This window comes from Ranitomeya imitator, chromosome 1 (assembly GCF_032444005.1).
Source record: "Ranitomeya imitator isolate aRanImi1 chromosome 1, aRanImi1.pri, whole genome shotgun sequence".
NCBI classification, from domain to species: Eukaryota; Metazoa; Chordata; class Amphibia; order Anura; family Dendrobatidae; genus Ranitomeya; species Ranitomeya imitator.
Window position 1 is genome coordinate 248,351,335 of NC_091282.1, and position 22,702 is coordinate 248,374,036.

The 22,702-nt window shown below is 42.5% G+C and overlaps 1 protein-coding gene across 2 annotated transcripts in view; it reads right to left on the reverse strand.

Annotated features, from left to right (window-relative positions):
• IFT81 (intraflagellar transport 81) overlaps positions 1-22,702 on the reverse strand; it is a 251,786-nt gene that overhangs the window by 158,775 nt on the left and 70,309 nt on the right. For both annotated transcript variants that reach the window (XM_069755306.1, XM_069755309.1), the window contains exons 4-5: positions 11,828-12,008; positions 667-756 (exon numbers count right to left, since the gene is read on the reverse strand). In XM_069755306.1, coding sequence (XP_069611407.1) covers positions 667-756; positions 11,828-12,008 — 271 coding nt within the window. The remainder of the gene's footprint in view (positions 1-666; positions 757-11,827; positions 12,009-22,702) is intronic.

Consider the following 22,702-nt stretch of genomic DNA (forward strand, 5'->3'; position numbering starts at 1 on the left):
GAGCCCCCACAGCCTCCCTATATACAGTGAGTTCCACATAGCCCCTATATACAGTATGAGCCACCACATAGCTCCCTATATACGGTATGAGCCCCCGTATATCCTTCTATAAACAGTATGAGCCCCCAAGTAGCTTCATATATACGGTGTGAGCTCCCACAAAGCCCCCTATATACAGCATGAGTCATCACATAGCCCCCTACATACATGCACATACTGTAGCACAACACATACTCCTTCCTGGTCCCAAGGGCGCTACGTCTTTTCTTGGCCGACGCATACATGCTGACACGAGCACAATAACATAACCACGCCAGCTGATGACGTCAATGTGCAGGCACATCACAGAAGAGGCGACAGAAGCTCCCCTGGAGCTATGCTGCCAATCTGTACTGCCGGCAGCCGAGCTTCAGGAAAGCTCCCTGCCTGGGGATGTGTGCCATAATGGGTGCAATTTGGCCATGGGCACCCCCAAAGCCTCGGTCCCCAAACGGTAGCCCAGATTGCCCTAGTAGTAATCCACTTATGACTAAAGTGTCAAACTGATAAGAAACAAAGCGCCCACAATAAACGTTAAAGTGAAAAAAAATCAGAAATGTTGAAGATAAAACGAGGTAGAAATTTTCATTCTAAGGATGAAAAACAAAAACACAAAGCTGGCATTACCCGTCTAATCTCTGCAGTAGAGAAGCCAGATGTTTTTAGCTGCTCACACTCCTTATGTACAGTTTTGAAGTTCTCCATCAGATCTTCATACTGTGAAGAAAAATACATACAGCTTACATCAGAAAACACTTCACATGCAAAGTAACCAGAGGGAAAAAAAATATTTAACTGGAATATGAGTAGGTTAATTAAATAGACACTTCAACAAATTTTGCATAAATCATTTGTACAGGCAAATCTTGAGAAAAACGGTTATATATCTTTCAGAGAAAACATGCTTCTTTCGTCACTTATGATACACTTCTCTCCTTGGCTCATCATTCACCTTGAGAATCTGCTTAAATCTGTCTTGGTCAGAACAAGATGGACTAACAGCGAACTATGGTGTGAAATCAAAGCTTCATATTGAAGTCTATAGAAAGGGGAGTGTGAAGGAGTAAAGTGAGTTCGGTTTATCTCACCACAGAGATACACTGTTCAGTACTGCTGCATAATGTCCTCCATGCTGCTGTTTTTGATTGTGTGCAGCATAGAGACTTGGGAGCAGGAATAACCAATGTCTGTGTGTGCTGTGTATGGGAGACGTAACATCTAGTCTAAGGCTACGTTCACATTTGCGGTGTGTCGGGCGCAACCGCGGCGACGCATGCGTCATGCGCCCCTATATTTAACATGGGGGCGCATGCACATGCGTTGTCTTGCGTTTTGTGACGCATGCGTCTTTTTTGGCGCAAGCGTCAGGGCGCAGAGGATGCAGCAAGTTGCATTTTTTTTGCGTCCAAAATCAGCCAAAAATGGACGCATGCGTCACAAAACAATGCGTTTTTGCATGCGTTTTGCGTTGCGTCGCCGACGCAACACACAACAACGCAAATGTGAACGTAGCCTAAGACCACTAGCTCAGAAATAACTGAACATTAGATATTAAGCAGAGTGGAAAACTGGCAAAATCCTCCTCTCCCCACACACACACTGCTGGCTGTCACATTTCCATGTTTGAGTTTGTATACATGTAAAGCTGTCAATCACAATGTGTTGGTGAGAGAAAGGAGGACTCACAAGATTTTCAACAAGTCCTGGCTGCATTTCAACAGCACTTACTGTATTTTTCGGACTATAAGACGCACCCCAAATTTTCAGAAGGAAAATAGGGGGAAAAAAATAATGTGTCAAATGGGGTCCGTCTTACAGTCCGAATTCAGCTTACCAGGGAAGGGATCAGCACAGGTGGAGGAGTGGTCACAGGGGTCGTTTGGTTGTCCAGGCTGGTGCGGTGGCCTCTGGGAAATCCCAACCCAAGCTGGTGCGGTGGTGGCGGCGGCTCTGTGCTGGAACAGGGGCTCTGTGCTGGTGCAGGGGGCTGTGCTCCGGGGCAGGGGCTGCGCTCCGTGTGGGGCACCGCAGGCATTTCGTCAAAGCCCAGAGGCCCCCGCACATCCATTGCTGCCATGTTGCCATGGCCTCTGGGAACATGGCCGCCGGGCCGGGGCCGGCGCATGCTCAGACTCAAATCTCAGCAACGAGATCTCGTCGCGAGATCTCGGGACAAGATCTGAATCTGAGCATGGTGTTCCCAGCGGTCATGGCAACATGGCAGCAATGGATGTGCGGGAGTCTCCGGGCTTTGACGAAATGCCAGTAGAGCCCCCCATGAAGCACAGAGAGCCGCTGCCACTGCCCCGGAGCACAGCCTACCACCACACCACAGAGCCCCGCCGCACCGCCACAGCCGCGGGATAGGTAATTATATTGCAACCATTAAGACGCACCCCCATTTTTCCCAAAATATTTTTTGGGGGAAAAGTGCATCCTATGGTCCAAAAAATACAGTTAATTTAAAGAATTAACCAAAACATTAAAAAAAAACCTATACATCCCCAAGCTCAGTATCTTGTCATGTATTACATACTACCCATAGAGGGAAGAGTATAGGAGACCTCATGGAGCTGCTTTAACCCCATCACGACATCTGCCATACATACAAATCTGGCAAAAATTAAGAGACTACCACATCAAATCCCTGTCATGGGCAGCCCAATCCCCAGACCTGAACCCCATTGAAAACCTCTGGAATGTAATCAAGAGGATGATGGACAGCCACAAGCCATCAAACAAAGAAGAACTGCTTACATTTTTGCACCAGAAGTGTGAAAGACTGGTGGAAAGCATGCCAAGACGCATGAAAGCTATAATTAAAAATCATGGTTATTCCACACAATATTGATTTCTGAACTCTTCCAGAGTTAAAACATTAGAATTGTTGTTTCTAAATGATTATGAACTTGTTTTCTTTGCATTATTTGAGGTCTGAAAGCACTGTTGTTGTTTTTTTATTTTGACCATTCTTCTTTGTCAGAAAAAAAATACAAAATTTATTGATTGGAAATTCGGAGACATGTTGTCAGAAGTTTATAGAATAAAAGAACAATTAACTTTTTACTCAGAAATATACCTATAAAGAGAAAAATCAGACAAACTGAACATTTTGCAGTGGTCTCTTAATTTTTGCCAAAGCTGTACATGGCGCATGTCGGAAGCGGGTGTATAGAGCAGGTTCCCGCAGTGAGCCCACCCTATACCCGGCAGGTGATGGCTGTGCATTACAGCCATGACCTGCCACTAACAATCGTAGGTGGAACAGTGCTCAGCCTGCGGTTGTTAACTTGTTAAATGCCGCTGTCAATCTTTAAAGGTGGCATTTAACACGCATGTCATTTTCTCTGCCCATCGGCGTTGCCCGTGATATGATTGCGTGTCAACGATGGGTTGTCATGACAGCATGGGGTCAACTGATGACACCCATGAATGTTATTCCTGACCTCCTTTGAAACCCTGCCTTTAGCCGGACTTCAAAGAAGACTGTGATTTCTGCTATATGCGGTCGCATCGCTGTATATAGCACAAACGAAGATTACAAAAAAATAAAAAAACAAACACACATGTGGTATCGCAGCATTCAGGAAAGTCCAATTTATCAAAATATAAAAACAATTAACCCAATCAGTAAACACTGTAAACTGCAAAAATTAAAGAATGACAAAATTATGTTTTTTTAGTCGCCACAATTTCACAAAAAAGGCTGTAACAAGTGATCAAAAAGTCATATCTATCCCAAAATGGTACTAATAAAAACGTCTCGCCCCGCAAAAAAATAAGCCATCACACAGCTCCATCGGCCGAAAAATAAAAATGTTACAGGTCTTGGAACATGGTGACAACCCCCAAATTTTTTTTTTGTGCAAATTTCTGACTTTTTTTCACCACTAAAATAATTTACAAAAACTGGACACATGGGGTATCAATGGCTCTGGGAAGATAAGGAGGAAAATGCGGAAATGCAAAAATGGAGGGGTTAATATTAATTAACTTATGATTCTGTAGATGGTATTGTAGTCACTTGAATAGAGCCAAGTTGCTGCTGAGCTGTTACACTAGACACAGCCTGTGGCATTTTTCATGCAATCTATTTTGGTCAGAATTTATAAGTCAAAACCACAAGTGGAACATACATACAAAAACTAATGAAAAAAAATAATATTTCTTTGATTCTGACACTCACTCCTCGCTTTCGCTTACAAAAACAGATGCAAAATACTGACATTGGAAAGTGTCCTATTGATGAGAATGGTAATGAATCTTCTGATTGCTGGAGGTCCCAGCTGCTAGGCCAATACCAATGCTGCTCACCATTATTGGCACCCCTTCATTTTTTTCATAGACTGTACAATATCTTCATAAATAAATGTACCAAAGTTATAGCCGAAGAGAAGAAAAAGCTGGGTAAGGCAGATTTGCGTTCGGGGGCTTTGCGGAGGGCTGCGTACGTCCTCCGTTAAGCCCCGCCTACTTCTGCATGTGTCCTGCGTACCTATGCGGATGCGTTGTTTTGAAGTGCCCACCGACCGCACGGGAATGCAACAAGTCCTCCGCAGAGCCCCTGAACGCTAATCTGAACTTAGCCTAAAAGGGCAAAATGGGCAATAGTAAGTACACAGTGCTACATAATATAATGACTGCAATATATTAAGAGGATACAAATGTTAATGGGATACAAATGTTAATGGGACAGCTTCTTTAAATTAAGTGCCATTTGGTTTCCTATAAAACCTGAATGCAAAATGTGTGCATGTCTGATAAATAATAAGGCATTGTAAGCCATACAGAAAAGAAATGATGTGATAATATATTTCCTATGCTACACAACATAATGTGGTATTACCATGTACTGTCGATCCAAAGAACTGTAAATACAAGGTTTTAATAAAATCACAATAACTTCCATCCATAAATCTGGAACATAATTTTGTCTGATATAAATATGATTTCTGAGGAGGCTCGTGGCATTTAACTACATCTTGTACTAGGCGATTGTGCTTGAGATTGCCATGTAAACAGCACGCCAGGCAGTGTTCCAGGGATCTCGATAACATTCTGCAGATGAGAAAATTGAGAAAAAGTCTCCAAATTCATTTCCTGGTAAATATAAGTCATCAGGAGAAAGGCTGCTGAGCCAGTTATTAATGTGTGTAATTGCAAAAGCACGGAAGAGAGAAACACGCATTAACACAATTGTCGGGGATAGGGACTAATTTGTTCTGAATTATATATGTATGATGTCACGTTAGCCTGTACCATTATTCCATATTGATCCACTTAATTTCTCTGTATATATTTGGCAATATTTCTGCAGTTGGAAGCCAACAATAAATCGACTCAATAATGCTAATTATGGTAAACTGCATATTTAAAATCTGTGCAATAACCTGGAAGTGAGCAGGAAAACATTCTGCTCAGCACAGTCTGTTATTTCAAAGTGCATGTCTGATAGAGGACCCTTGTGGTGGTGAGTAGGCGTAGAGAGGTGGGTGAGTGATACAATTCCTCTCCATCACAGGCTGTACTTTCTGTCCACTGTAGAACATGTTCCTGTTGCTTTTAAAGACCAGGTATACACAAACTTTTCCTTTAGATTAACCCTGAGCGCCAGCTGTGACATTTCATTTTCCCTTGCCTATACTGTTCAACCATGTATATACTTAACTTTATAAAAGCTGACTAGTTTAGGGATAAATTATATATATATATTATTACGCACTGGTGCTTCTCACAAAATTAGAATATCATCAAAAAGATAATTCATTTCAGTTCTTCAATACAAAAAGTGAAACTCATATATTATATAGATTCATTACAAACAACAGAGTGATCTATTTCATGAGGTTTATTTCTGTTAATGTTGATGATTATGGCTTACAGCAAATGAAAACCCAAAACTCATTATCACCACAAGGAGAGTAAGGGTACCGTCACACAGTGGCACTTTGGTCGCTACGACGGCACAATCCATGACGTTCCAGCGATATACTTACGATCTCGCTGTGTCTGACACGCTCCTGCGATCAGGGACCCCGCTGAGAATCGTACGTCGTAGCAGATCGTTTGAAACTTTCTTTCATCGTCAAGTGTCCTGCTGTGGCGGCATGATCGCATCGTGTAACAAAGGTGTGCACGATATTGTATACGATGTGCGCATAGTAACCAACGGCTTCTACATCGCAAACACGTCATGAAATTATCACTCTAGCATCGTGCATTGCGAAGTGTGACCGCAGTCTACGATGCTGGAGCGATAATGGAGCGATGCTGGAGCGTCACGGATCGTGCCGTCGTAGCGACCAAAGTGCCACTGTGAGACGGTACCTTAAGCCACGAAAGGTCATTGCTAAAGAAGCTGACTGTTCACAGAGTGCTGTATCCAAGCATATTAATGGAAAGTTGAGTGGAAGGAAAAAGTGTCGTAGAAAAAAAGTGCACAAGCAACCGGGATAACCGAAGCCTTGAAAGGATTGTTAAGAAAAGGCCATTAAAAATTTGGGGGACTTCATGCTTCCCTCTGCCGTCAAGCTTTTTTGAAGATGGAAATTTCATTCTCCAGGAGGACTTGGCACCTGTGCACACTTCGAAAAGTACCAATACTTGGTTTAAAAACAACAGTATCACTGTGCTTGATTGGCCAGCAAACTCGTCTGACCTTAATTCCATAGAGAATCTATGGGGTATTGTCAAAAGGAAGATGAGAGACACCAGACCCAACAATGCAGACGAGCTGAAGGCTGCTGTCAAAGCAACCTGGGCTTCTATAACATCTCAGCACGGCCACAGACTGATAGCTTCTCCAGGCCACGCTGCATTGATGCACTAATTGATGCAAAAGGAGCCCCGACCAAGTACATACATTTCAGTAGACCAACATTTTGGATTTTAAAATCATTTTTCAAGCTGGTGTTATATAAAGTATTCCAATTAACTGAGATAATGACTTTTGGGTTTTCATTGGCTGGAAGCCATAATCATCAACGTTAACAGAAATAAACACTTGAAATAGATCACTCACTTTTTGCATTGAAGAACTGAAATAAATTAGTTTTTTGATGATATTCTAATTTTGTGAGAAGCACTAAAAGTGTTGGCACCCTTGAAATTATTCCAGAAAATTAAGTATTTCTCCCAGAAAATTATTGCAATTACACGTTTTGTTATATACAGTTGTGCTGAAAAGTTTACATACCCGGCATAATTTTTGCTTTCTTGGCCTTTTTTCAGAGAATATGAATGGTAACACCAAAACTTTTTCTCCACGCATGGTTAGTGGTTGGGTGAAGCCATTTATTGTCAAACTACTGTGCTTTCTCTTTTTAAATCATAATGACAACCCAAAACATCCAAATGACCCTGATCAAAAGTTCACATACCCTGGTGAGTTTGACCTAATAACATGCACAGAAGATGACACAAATGGGTTTGAAACGGTCACTCTGGTAAGGAAGAGATGTCATAGACTTTTTTTCACACAGAGTGTTTTCTATTCACTGAGCCATAATGTTCTTCTGAACGTGATGGCATTTGCCGCTGATAGTGCCAATGAAGTGCCTTGATAGTGCCTTGAGGTGAGGGGGGTACCTCGCCTCAAGAGGCTGCTGACCTGTGAGGCATTTTTCAGGTCATTCTCAGCACCGGCTAAGTATAACCCAGACCTCCAGGTAAATAGTAAACGCTGTATGAGGGTGATTAGTCCTCTTGAAGGGCGCTGTGTGTTCAAGTACAGAACCGGAATCCTCGTCAATCTTTAGAGTCTGATTTATGGCCTCAATATTCGAGTCCCACATTTTCTGGAACTCTGCCGAGTGCAGATCCGGGGAAACATCCAATTCAAACTCAGAGTCTTGTTCTGCAGATCTCTGGTAAGGGAGAGCGAGAAACAGAGCTCACGGGTGTAAAGGCCCGAGATTGCTTGGGTAATCGTAACACACATCCGATTTCTAGACGCCTGTACGTTTCTAGAATGCTTGCGTCCCCTGCTAGCCGACGACTCCCGTGTTGGAGAGGATCCATTTATATCCGACCTGCTAAATGCCCCGATCCACAGAGGAAGCACGAAGGGATTCAATCTCTTTGGCCACAGAAGCCACCGATTGCTTCAGTGATGAAGCCCACTCAGGGGAACTAGGTACACTGGGATTGGGGCGGTGGAGGGCTCCTGAACTCATTTGAAGTCACGGGCTTTGCAAGTTAAATAAGACTGAGGCTATGTGCACACGTTGCGGATTCTCTGCGGATTAGTTTTACCTATTTACCTTTTATTTTTTTCTGCAAAATTCACAGTAATTTTACTACGTGTGAAAATTACCTAAAGCTTTGTTGATGGAAATTACAGTTCTGCTCCGATTTGTTTCAACAGGAATTCTAAAATAACGAATTGACTTATAATGGATTAATCAGACAGAACAGAATGGTTGCCCGACAGGGCAAGAGTAACCTGAGAGAAGTGAACCATGACGCCAGTGTTAGATTGAGTCACAGATTTATTCTAAGATGTGTTATGGATTTATCTACAGATTTCATGCAATGACAAATGACCAACTTAATGCTGACAACTGAGGCACCGATGGGTGTCGCAGGTCCGGGTCCGGCGCCTCCCATCTTCTTGCGAAGCCACCCTCCTGCTTCTTCATCGCTCCTGCGCAGGCATACTTCTCTGCCCTGTTGAGGACAGAGTTAAGTACTGCAGTGCGCAGGGAAAGGTCAGAGAGGCCCAGCAATGCCGGGGAGCGATGAAGAAGCAGGGGGTCAGCGGCGCAAGAAGATGGGAGGACCCGGACCTGCGACACCCATCGGACTGGACCGCCCCCCTGGGTGAGTATAATAAAATGTATTTTTCTTCACTTGCAGGTCGGACCGGGGGCTTATCTACAGCATTATAGAATCTGCTGTCAGGTTCCCTTTAATTTGGCTTCTACAGCCTGTAAGAAGTAAAGTACATAGTACTGCGAATAAGTTAATAGCTAAATCCATCAAAGATGTCAATTCCTATGACTCCCCTTACTGACCATCAAGATAATACATCAGTAAAATATCAACACAGTAGGACTGTTCCAGTAAATACATTGTATCAGAATGACTGAAGACACCTCTGATGTCGTGTTAACATACACCTAGATATGTATTTATGACATATTTGTCTCCCATTACATCCAGTCTTCCTATAATTAATATAAATATAAAATGATTTGCTCTTTGAATGGTTAAATATTTCCTTTGCCTTGTCATTTTGTTTAGTCCTTGTAATGTTTGCCAAAAAAAATTGTGAAGCTAGAAAGTCAAATCTGGGAACTTGCAAGAAATTAGTCATTTAGAATAACTATGTGAATTTGCCTCAGTTGTAACCATAAAATGGTCACTTGTCATTGCATGAAATCTGTAGATAAATCTGTAACAAATCATATAATAAAACTATTACTCAAGCTGCAAACACTTACGTCATGGTTCACTTCTCTCATCTTTCTGTTGCCCTGTCGGGCAGCCATTCAGCTGTGTCTGATGGATCCATTATAAGTCAATACGGTACATTAGAATTAATTATGCAACAAATAAAAGCAGAACGGTCATTTCCATCAACAAAGCTTTGGGCAATGCTCACACAAAGTAAAATTGTTGCGGATCATGCTGCCAATTTTGATGGTGAAAAATAAAGGTAAAATTAAAACACTATAATCACTTTCCCATGGCTCGCTTGCCTGGTTCTGTCACAATCAACTCGTCCTCCTGCGTTGATGTTCTGTTGTGAACGCTGGAATCTGTGATTGGTCTTCATAGGGAATCATCATTAAGGTGTGTACAAAGCAGAAGTGGAGTTTTTTCTTTAAAAATATCCTGCGACCCTTCCATTTTATATAGAATCAATTATAAGCCTCTCCTCTCCTCCATAATTAGCCTCCTCCATTCGTGGAAACATTTCACTTTGTCATTCTCCAGCAGATGCCATCTAATTAAAATGATAGTGTTTCCTAAATTGTTATATGCCTTTCAGACACTGCCCCTCCTCCTGTCTAGAGCAGATCTTGGTTTATTAAACTCAAATTTTTGTAAATTTATCTGGGGGGTTGGAGGCAGAACGTGTATAGGACTTGTTAAATTACAGGCGACAAGGGCAGAGGGCGGAATAAATTTTCCTGACTTGGGTAGATATAATCTGGCAGCTAATTTTAGATATGCCATTGATTGGATAAGAGGTATCTCTCATTTCGCCAATGTTGGCCTAGATCAACAATTCTACCCACATATCTCACTGTCGGCTTTGCTACATTTAAAAGGGGAGGAGCTTCCAGCGGAAATACAGGAACATCCAACACTGTGGCAAACAATAATGACTTGGAGACGATGTAGGAAAATCTGTAAACTAAAGGCTGGTCTGTCCCCATATCAGCCTTTCCTTGATAATCCAGGGTTCTTGAGGGGCACTGCACCATCTTTCTATAAACATCTGGCCTCCCAGGGCTGTAGGCAAGCAATTGATCTGCTGGATCTTAATTTCTCGGTGTTAACATTTGAATCAGCATCGCAGCGTTTCCCACTATTTAGCAATAGTCCTTTCCAATTTCTTCAGGCGCGTAGCTTAGCACAGAAGTGTCAGTTGACTGGAGAGGTGGGGGAGAGGAGGATTAACCTGGATGGGTTTATCAGAAATGCAAAATCCCAACCTGCGTCTATAAGTAGCATATACTCAATAATACGCAAAAAATGGACAGGGGAGGGGAAAACCACGGGAGTGGCTAGGTGGTTAAGGGATCTCCCGAGTCTTAAGGTGGAGGATCTTCTTGACGCCACACTAGCGCAAAGGAAAACCCTATCATATAGCAGTTACACTGATATGGCACTATTAATATTACATAGAGCCTACATCATGCCCTATTTGCAGTCCAAGATGTCTCCTTCCTCTGTTTATCTGTGTTCTAAGTGCAAATCCCGCAACACGGATATATACCACCATTTGTGGAGTTGCACGAAAGTTTAGGAGCTATGGGGTGTTGTTCATGCTGAGCTGCAGAAAATGTGTGGAATCAGTTTCACGCTCACCCCACAATGGGCTATTTTTAACATCCTAGATGAGGCACACCACAAAGTATCCAGACATATTAAAGCAACACTCATGATATGGGCCTCGGCGACTAGGAAAAGCATATTGCATCAATGGTTGAGTCCGGCAATCCCATCGCTCTCTCTTATTCGTACAAATAGATGCTCCTGACCCATTAAGAGGCACATGCCGCTTCATGAATTAGGAGCATCTGATGCATCCCTCTGCCTCTGTGTGCCACATAGGGTACACCACAGCTCGTCTTGAACTAGACAAGCTGTCCCGTCATGCAAACCGTCCCGCCAAGCTCCTCCTATTTTGGAAACATCAATACTTACAACCCCAGAATGTGCCAAAATTTTGCAACTTTCCAAATCAATTTAAGACAGAATTCTTTCAAAATTGCTTTGCTGAATCGGGGCCTTAATCCTTGTGCGTCTGAATTCTGAGACCCCAGCAACTAGTATAGCAAAGGGGCAGATGCACTTAGTTGACTACTATGCCCCTGCTTAACTTTTCTTGGAAAAAAAAAGTGAGTGGTGTACAGGCTCATAAAAAAATCATAGAAATTGTTGAGACTGTCTGGCTTTTTATTTTACGATCAGTCGGGGAATCTCCGCACATTAATCTCTACTTATTAAAACATCTGACATGTCAGAGATTGTAGGAAATTATAGGTGCACTCTAAAGTCGGAGATTATTACATCAGTTTCCACAAAGCCTCCAAAAAAATCGAAGTCACCTTACCTGCTTGTATGTCTCAAAAACAATGTCATCCTGAAGAAACTCTGCAGGAACTTCCATTTTAACCAGAAACCGGGCCAAATAAGCTCTCTTCTTTAACTCATTTGTCTTCTGGAGAAGCCAGTATAATACTGGGTGAATAACAGGTTTACTTCCAACGACCAGACCTTGGCGAAACGTGCTCCTATGAATAAAAGCAATTAAAGATTATTACATAAAATGGATGCGAATAAATTCCATTAAAGACTGTAAAGTTGATGGCATTTATGTGCTTAAAACAAGCTAGTGCTATATTTCTAGCTGTGACACGATAGTTGTACATTTCATTAGTACATTAGCATTTGACAAGATCATTTGTTTTAAACAAATTAGTATGAACCAATTGACTTGGAAAACAGCACAGGTGATTTATTAAGGGGTTTTACGCTTTAAACAATTCTCTACAAGCATATGCTAATAAAAAAAAAAAAATACTGAAACGAGACTTCCCTGCCACTGCGCTCACATCGGTCTTTGTTGATTTAACTGCAGTGGTGATCTTACAATTACAGCAAGTGACCACTGCATCCACTCACTGTGCTCTGCAATCCCGTCAAGGTAGATGGCACAACAGCATTGACTCGCTGACTGGCGGTCCAAGGCTGTAGTTAGGACACCATTGCTGCAACGCTGTAGCAGTCGGAGTGGGTAACGATAATTTTATATAAATTTATTAGAGCATACATGTGAGATAAAAAAAGATTAAAGTGGAAAACAAAGGCATGGATATGCTACATGTGATATTCTGCAACAAATCTGCCACATATGAAAATAATGGCCAATAGGCAAAGTTTCGTAATTAGATGAATTAGATAACATTTTATGTTTTTATATAGTGGCCATTTTTGCAAATGTAAAAATGTGAATTAAATAAATGCTCTGAAGTTAAAACTAATTTTTCTCATTCATTCCCATCTATTCAGTGCCATAATCTAACCTATTTTTCAATGTACTTGAATTAAAAAATCTCCTAACTACACTATATACTTTTCTAATTTTTTTTCCACTTCCTTTTGATGACGCTTAATTTCAGAATCTCATTGCATGCTGGGATACTCATACAAAGTGTCATCAGGGGCAGAAGCTGCAGTCACTGCCACAGCAGGCTCTTTCCCTGAAACGAAGGATCATCAGTGATGCTCGTTTCACAGGCTGGGCTAGTCCCTTCGCCCTGTACAGTGTGTGATGTGCATGCGCTCTGTTGTCGGCTCAGATATCAGTAACGAGCTGGCAACAGAGCACGCTGTCAAACCAGTGAAATCACTTGGGGGGGTGCCACTGGTCTCTGCATGTCGGATATTCTGACAGCGTGCAATAGAGCGCGTGTTGTCATAGAGCACAGCGCAAAGGGATAGAGTAGGACCAGACCTGCCCCTGAAACGAGAGTACCCAGATGACGCTTTGTTTCAGGAAAGGTGTAAAGGCTGCGGCAGTGGCCACAGCCTCTGCGGACGCTTCGTTTGAGTATCCCAGCATGTACTGGGATTCTCAACAAAGAGTCATCAAAAAGGGAGTGGAAAACAGACAGACAGTGTAGAGAGGGAAGAGTAGGGAATTTTTAATTCATGTATATTAGAAAATAACACACTGTAACATTAATGGCTGCAAATATAATGGTTGTAAACAAACTGTCTTTTTAAGAAGAAAACTACACAATTTGGAACTAAATCTAATAAACTATAGGAAGACCTATTGTTATATATACAAAAATAGCACACATACCTTTAGTTTTACATTAATGTACAGGTGCAAATACACTGTGACCAGTACACAAACACATACACAAACAATGCATCAGTACAATGCGACTAAGGAATGCAACAACTCAACTACGGTAGTTTTAATGACACTCTCTTGCATCTTTATTAGTAGGTTGCAGCATTCAGACCAGAATCTGGAAAGCCGGCAGCTGAGTCATAATACAGAGAGCAACAGTATAGCACTAATACTATATCCTACAAATACAGTTATATGAAAAAGTTTGGGCACCCCTATTAATCTTAAGCTTAATGTTTTATAAAAATTGTTTTTTTTTTGCAACAGCTATTTCAGTTTCATATCTACTATATAATTGTCTAAGGGTCACTTCCGTCTGTCCTTCTGTCTGTCTGTCTGTCACGGTTATTCATTCGCTGATTGGTATCGCTAGCTGCCTGTCATGGCTGCCGCGACCAATCAGCGACGGGCACAGTCCGGAAGAAAATGGCCGCTCCTTACTCCCAGTCCCCGCAGTCAGTGCCTGTCGCCCGCATACTCCCCTACGGTCACCGCTAACACAGGGTTAATGCCGGCGGTAACGGACCGCGTTATGCCACGGGTAACGCACTCCGTTACCGCCGCTATTAACCCTGTGTGTCCCCAACTTTTTCCTATTGACGCTGCCTATGTGGCATCAATAGTAAAAAAAGTAATGTTAAAGATAATAAAAAAAAAACCTGCTATACTCACCCTCCGTAGTCGCTCGCGCCGGCCGCCATCTTCCGTTGCAGGTTCCGGTGGCAAAGATGGTATGGGAGAAGGACCTGCCATGACGTCACGGTCATGTGACCGCGACGTCATCACAGGCCCTGCGCGAGAAGGACCTGCCATGACGTCACGGTCATGTGACCGCGACGTCATTACAGGTCATGCGCTCATACAAACCCTGGGACCGGAAGCTGCCATGGACTACAATGGGCCCTCAGAAAGGTGAGAATATGTTTATTTTTTATTTTTTAATCTGTGACAAACCTGGCTGGGCAATATACTACGTAGCTGGGCAATATACTATGTGACTGGCCAATATACTACGTGGCTATGTACTGTATACTACGTCACTGGGCAATATACTACGTGACTGCCCAATATACTACATGGCTCTGTGCTGTATACTACATCGCTGTGCAATATACTACGTGGCTCTGTGTTGTATACTACGTCACTGTGCAATATACTACGTCACTGGGCAATATACTACGTGGCTGCGAAATATACTATGTCACTAGGCAATATACTACGTAACTGGGCAATATACTACGTGGCTGGGCAATAAACTACGTGGCTGGGCAATATACTACGTCACTGGGCAATATACTACGTCACTGGGCAATATACTACATGGCTGGGCAATATACTACGTGACTGTGCAATATACTACGTGGCTGGGCAATATACTACGTGGCTGGGCAATATACTATGTCGCTGGGCAATATACTACATGGCTGGGCAATATACTGCGAGGCTGGGCAATATACTACGTGGACATGCATATTCTAGAATACCCGATGCGTTAGAATCGGGCCACCATCTAGTATCCAATAACTGTTGGACACAGTAATGTTTCTGTCTTGAAATGAGGTTTATTGTACTAACAGAAAATGTGCAATCTGAATTCAAACAAAATTTGACAGGTGCATAAGTATGGGCACCCCACCAGAAAAGTGACATTAATATTTAGTAGATCCTCCTTTTGCAAAAATAACAGCCTCTAGTCGCTTCCTGCAGCTTTTAATGAGTTCCTGGATGAAGGTATTTTTGACCATTCCTCTTTACAAAACAATTCAAGTTCAGTTAAGTTTGATGGTCGCCGAGCATGGACAGCCCTCTTCAAATGATCCCACAGATGTTCAATGAAAATTCAGGGCTGGGGACTGGGATGGCCATTCCAGAACAGTGAAATTGTTCCTCTGCATGGATGCCTGAGTAGATTTGGAGCGGTGTTTTGGATCATTGTCTTGCTGAAAGATCCATCCCCTGCGTAACTTCAACTTTGTCACTGATTCATGAACATTATTGTCAAGAATCTGCTGATACTGAGAGGAATCCATGCGTCCCTCAACTTTAACAATATTCCCGATGCTGGCATTGGCCATACAGCCCCAAAACATGATGGGACTTCCACCAAATTTTACTGTGGGTAGCAAGTGTTTTTCTTGGAATGCTGTGTTTTTTGGCCGCCATGCATAACGCCTTTTTGTATGACCAAACAACTCAATCTTGGTTTCATCAGTCCACAGGACCTTCTTCCAAAAAGAAATTGGCTTCTAGAAATTTGCTTTTGCATACCTCAGCCGACTGTTTGTGGCATGCTTGCAGAAACGGCTTATTTCGCATCACTCTCCCATACAGCTTCTCCTTGTGCAAAGTGCATTGTAAAGTTGACCGATGCACAGTGACACCATCTGCAGCAAGTTGATGCTGCAGCTCTCTGGAGGTGGTCTGAGGATTGTCCTTGACTGATCTCACCATTCTTCTTCTCTGCCTGATATTTTTCTTGGCCTGCCACTTCTGGCCTTAACAAGAACTGTACCTGTGTTCTTCCATTTCCTTACTATGTTCCTCACAGTGGAAATTGACAGGTTAAATCTCTGAGACAGCTTTTTGTATCCTTCCCCTGAACAACTATGTTGAATAATCTTTGCTTTCAGATCATTAGACAGTTGTTTTGAGGAGCCCATGATGCCACTCTTCAGAGGAGATTCAAACAGGAGAACAGCTTTAAAGTGGCCACTTTAAGTAGCTTTTCTCATGATTGCATACACCTGGCTATGAAGTTCAAAGCTCAATGAGGTTAGAAAACCAAAAAAAGTGCTTTAGTGTCAGTAAAAAGTAGGTAGGAGTATTTAAAACAAGAAAATGATAAGGTACTTATGCACCTGTAAAATTTTGTTTGAATGCAGACTGCACATTTTCTGTTAGTACAATAAACCTCATTTCAAGGCAGAAACATTACTGTGTCCAACAGTTATTAGATATATGAAACTGAAATAGCTGTTGCAAAAAAAACATTTTTTATAAAACATTAAGCTTAAGATTAATAGGGGTACACAAACTTTTTCATATAACTGTATATAAATGGATCTACACATCAAGGGGTAGCTTAACTTCTTAGGGAAACAGGCCTTCCTTGAGGCTATTACATCATGTCTACCATCCCCTCTTGAATCTGGAAGGAAATTATCCCAAAGGATTTAACGAGAAATTAGGTATAAAAGTGTAGATGATCGGTTAGAAATTGCTTGATTGTTGCTCATAAAAACGTTTATGATGACCAAAAAATTATTGTTGGACAGCTTTAGGGTATGTTCACACGTTCCTGATTTCCATCCTTTTTTTTTCAGGACTGTTTTTTAAAAAACTGCAGCTCTTGGCAGAAAACGCAGGTCCTTTTTTTGTCCTTTTTTGATGCGTTTTTTGATCCTTTTTTTGATCCTTTTTTTTATGCAGTTTTCTATGCAGAGTCTGTGTGTTTTCTAGGAAGTTTTTTAGGGTTAAAATGGCTGAAAATACCCTAACCCTACCCCTACCCCTAACCCTAACCCTACCCCTAGTGGAAAAAAAAAATTCTTAATTTTTTTTTATTGTCCCTACCTATAGGGGTGACAAAGGGGGGGGGGGGTGTCATTTACTATTTTTTTTTTAATTTTGATCACTGAGATAGATTATATCTCCGTGATCAAAATGCACTTTGGAACGAATCTGCCAGCCGGCAGATTCGGCGGGCGCACTGAGCCTGCGCCCGCCATTTTGCAAGATGGCGGCGCCCAGGGAGAAGACGGCCGGACGGACAATGGGACGCCGGGTAAGTATAAGGGGGGGAGATTAGGGCACGGGGGGGCATCGGAGCACTGGGGGGGTGGGATTGGAGCACGGGGGGCGGGATCGGAGCACGGGGCAGCCACACTCCGCCCACGCACTTCCGCCCGCTTCCCCGCACTTCCTGCTGCAGTGGTTCTGCACCACAAACCGCAGTAAAACCCGCAGATATTTTTTTTCATCTGCGGGTTTTACTGCGGGTTTGACCTCACAATGGAGGTCAATGGGTGCAGAACCGCTGTGGCTCCGAAAAAAGAAGTGACATGGTACTTCTTTTTTCCCGCAGCTATTCAGCGCGGCTTTTTTTTTTATTTTCCGCATTGTGGGCACAGCAGTTCCTGTTTTCCATAGGGTACAATGTAATGTACCCTGCATGGAAAACAGCTGCGGACCCGCAGCGGGAAAATCGCGGCAATTCCGCATGAAAAAAAGGATCGTGTGAACATGGCCTTATACCTCTTTGTAATCAGACTTTGTAGGTCTTTACCAGCAGATACAGGAGAAAGACAAAATTATGATAAAATATGATTATTGCTACATATAAATGTTTATCTCTTCTTTTGGGTGTTAAAACTCGCTATATTGTTAATCTTTCTCAATAATTAGAAATAATAATTTCAATGTAAAAGGACGCTTAGCTAGAAATTCCAGCCAATGAGAATATCTGTTACTCTTTCGTGTATTACCATGGATTTTTTAGGCATAAAATATAAGCCTTTTATAGAAATGGATGAAGGATTCCCTTTTTTCTTAATTCTGCACTGCACTGCCACAAACCACCATGCATGAAGCACTCAGAGGTGAGCTGAATTTCTTCATGAATCCATGTACAAAGTGCCAGACAACCGATACACAGTCATTATAAACAAACAACTGCATCAAAGATGATCTTCTGTAAAGTCTCTGATGCCTCATATATAGAGCTCTTGGAACGTACTCATTTTCTTTGACGAGATCCAGCTGGTGTAGGGAGTTTTACAGGCAAAACTTCAAGAGAAAAAGTATGCAAATTAGGTATCTTCTGGACACACCTGGGCAAAGTTTTGCCTGAGATAGCAAAAGGGCTAAAAACAGTGGCCCATGGGCTGCTCCAGGGCCCATCCCACGCCTTAAGATGAATGCTATCTCCCTTTTCAAAATGCAGATAGCGGTGAATACATTAGTGGAGGACAGACGTGATGACGTTACTACATTGTGCGGAGTCAGTGTGCCGTAGAGCAAGAGCAGAGCACAAGGAGAACGTGATCAGGGAGTAGGTGTTTTTTTTATATTTCATATATGTTTATGGGAAGGTTTCTTGTATATAGGGAGCTATGCGAGGGCTCATACTGTATAAAGTGAGGCTATGTGGGGGCGCGCACTGTATATAGGGGCATTATGCAGGGGCTTATACTATATATAGTGGCTATGTGAGGGCTTATACTGTATATAGAGAGTCTTTGTCGGAGCTCATACTGTATATATGGGGCTATGTGAGGGCTCACACTATACATAGAGCTGTAGGGTTTTACTCGATTTCAGGCAGCTGGTAGCGTTCACACAGGTACAAAAACTAATTGCAGTTAAGTCCAAGCAGGTGAAGTTTATTATCTCCATTAGCTTCAGAGGACTTAAAGGGACACTGTCACCTGAATTTGGAGGGAACAATCTTCAGCCATGGAGGCGGGGTTTTTGGGTGTTTGATTCACCCTTTCCTTACCCGCTGGCTGCATGCTGGCTGTAATATTGGATTGAAGTTCCTTCTCTGTCCTCCATATTACACGCCTGAGCAAGGCAAGATTGCCTTGTGCAGGCACTATCAGGATGCAGTGGACCCATGTGGTTAAGATGGAGACTACACAGGTGCAGCATAACCGATGAGGCAGCCACTCTCAACCTACCAAACTAATGGAGGGGGTGGTTGCTTGGCACATTGCTGCACATAAAAGACTTGCATGTGGCGCTGTTCACACAAGGAGATGCACAGCATCCAGGCAGGCCTAGTAGTGACACCCTTCTATTAGATCAGGCGGGCCTGCCCAGCGCTATCCAAATGCACCCCACGTGAACAGACACCACAGTTTACAAGACAAAAATGGGCCCAACTGCACCCCGAAAAAAAGTGCAAAAAACATAAAAAAAAATATATAAAAATAATTTTTTTGTGAGGTATTAGTTTATACTTTGGCCAAAATATGCAAGCTCGTAACCCGCGTCAAGGGTCCCCACGCTTACGAGTCCTAATTCTAAACAGCAAGAGCACAAGAAGAGGATTCAGAGATCCTCCAAAAATTAGAAAAAACAGCAAAACGAGGCAGACATGCTTACCTGCCTAGGCCTCTAAACAAATGCACTATCAGGATGCAGTGGACCCATTTGGTTAAGATGGAGACTACACAGGTGCAGCATAACCGAAAAAAAAAAAATTATATATTTTTTTTAATGTTTTTTGCACTTTTTTTCGGGGTGCAGTTGGGCCCATTTTTGTCTTGTAAACTGGTGTCTGTTCACGTGGGGTGCATTTGGATAGCGCTGGGCGGGCCCGCCTGATCTAATAGAAGGGTGTCACTACTAGGCCTGCCTGGATGCTGTGCATCTCCATTGTGTGAACAGCGCCACATGCAAGTCTTTTATGTGCAGCAATGTGCCAAGCAACCACCCCCTCCATTAGTTTGGTAGGTTGAGAGTGGCTGCCTCATCGGTTATGCTGCACCTGTGTAGTCTCCATCTTAACCACATGGGTCCACTGCATCCTGATAGTGCATTTGTTTAGAGGCCTAGGCAGGTAAGCATGTCTGCCTCGTTTTACGGTAACGGTATGACAGAAGAAAACAATGTAATCGGAAAGTACAGGGTCACCAGTTTACAATTAAGTCCATTCAATTCTGCAAACAATCAAAGGTCCCTTTACAGAGCCAAGTCCCATAGGTGTTTTCACCTCTACTCCATCCAGGACCTGTCCAGCTGCTTTATTACAGGGAGGTTAAGTGAGGGCTCATCTAATATATAAAGCTGAATGTGTGTGTGTATGTATGTATGTATGTATGTATGTCCGGGATTGGCATCTGCACCGTCGCAGCTACAGCCACAAAATTTTGCACAGTCACATGTCTGGACCCTGAGAGCATCATAGGCTATGTTGTGAGGTGAAATTTTAACCCCGCGCTTTCCAATTCACCAAACAATTTTGCCCCTATCTACATAATGGGGAAAAAGTGAAAAGAAAAGTGTTGGAGGCAAATTGACAGCTGCCAGATGTGAACAAGGGGGACTTAAAGAATGAGAGCGATGGCGCCAAAGAGTATATACCATACAGTTGCTAAGGTGGGGCCCCGACATGGGATACTCACCACACACGGGGATATGAACACACACACACAAAATGCGCCACACACTACCACGTGCTTGAACACATATTACCCTCAGCACACATTTCACCACACATACACTAACCTCGCCACATAAAAGTCGAAACACAAAAGTCGCTGCTCAAAACTCGCCACGCGCAAAACTCGCCACATGCAAAAACTAGGCTCACGCAAAACTCGCCACAAGTGCAAAACTCACCTCATGGAAAACTCGCCACACGCAAAACTTGCACACGCGGAAAAATTGCCACATGCACAAAAGTTGCAACACATGCAAAAGTTGCTTCACACAAAACTTGCACATACTCAAAAGGCACCACACATAAAACTCACCACGCGCAAAACTCGCCATGCGCAAAACTTGCTGCACACAACTTGCTACACTAACCTGTCACATGCAACTCGACACACAAATAGTTGCTACACGCATGTTGCCACACAAAACTCATCTCACAAAAGTCGCTACATGCATGTTGCCACACGCAACTCAACACACACAACTTGACAAACGAAACTCGCCCAACAAAACACACACAAGTCTGGTATTATCCTTCAAAAATAAAAATCTGATTAATAAGCAGACAAACTACAAGAGCAACAAATGTACCATATAGGAAATACGGCAGCTGTCAGTCATATGACCTGTCTATTATGTGTATGTGTGAGCTAATATATACTGCCAGGGGGAGGGCATCCTGTTGGCTGGGGATTTATCAGGCTGCCAGTTTAGCTTACAAATACTGAGGTAAAAATACTGAGCAAATAACGTGTGAACGAGGTCTAATACAGGAGGAGATGACACACAGATATATACTATATACAGGGGAGATGACACACAGGTATATACTATATAGAGGAGGAGATGACATACAGGTATATACTATATACAGGGGAGATGACACACAGATATATACTATATACAGGGGAGATGACACAGATATATACTATATACAGGGGAGATGAGACACAGGTATATACTATATACAGGGGAGATGACATACAGGTATATACTATATACAGGAGATGACATACAGATGTATACTATATATAAGGGAGATGACAAACGTGTATATACTGAGGTGATGAGGTGAAAATGAGAGGTGTGAGGTGAAAATGAAAAGGTGTGAGTGCAAAATGAGAGAAGTGAGGAAAAATAGTGGAGTGATCAGAAAATGACAGATGTGAGGTTGAAATGACAAGTGTTAGGGGGGAATGAGAGGAGTGAGGGAGAAAATGAGAGGTGTGAGGGAGAAAATGAGAGATGTGAGGGGGAAAATGAAAGATGTGATTGGGAAAATGAGAGGCGTGATGGGAAAATAAGAGAAGTGAGGTGCTATAACTAACCACAGATATTTACTATGCCCAGGCAACGCCAGGCTCTTCAGCTAGTACTGTATATAGAAGGGCTATGTGGGGACCTACATGAAATTTATGGGGCAATGTGGTGGCTCATACTGCATATAGGAGGCTACGTGAGGGCTCATAGTGTATATAAGGTCTATGTGGGTACTCACTGAATAAATGGGGACTGTGTGGAGGCTCATACTGTATATTGTAGGACTGTGTGGGGGATACTTGATTCTGCTCAATATTATGTGATATAAATGCTATTATACAATAATTAAATGTGTCTGCAATAGACACAAAGGGTTTAATTTCCTATATATATATAAGCAGCTTATGGCGGTGCAATTAGAAAAGTACATTATCACAGCCAAAGCAAAGTGGGAAAGAGATTTGGGTCTCCTATCTGAGGAACAATGGGAAGAGGTGCTAGATCTAATTGCTAAATTATCATTGTCCGAATCACAAAGACTGTCCAAAATCTTTCTTATTCACAGAGTATATAAGACACTAGTATCCTATTTAAAATTGGTATGAGTGGACAACACGTGTCCAAGATGTGGGAAAAATGACA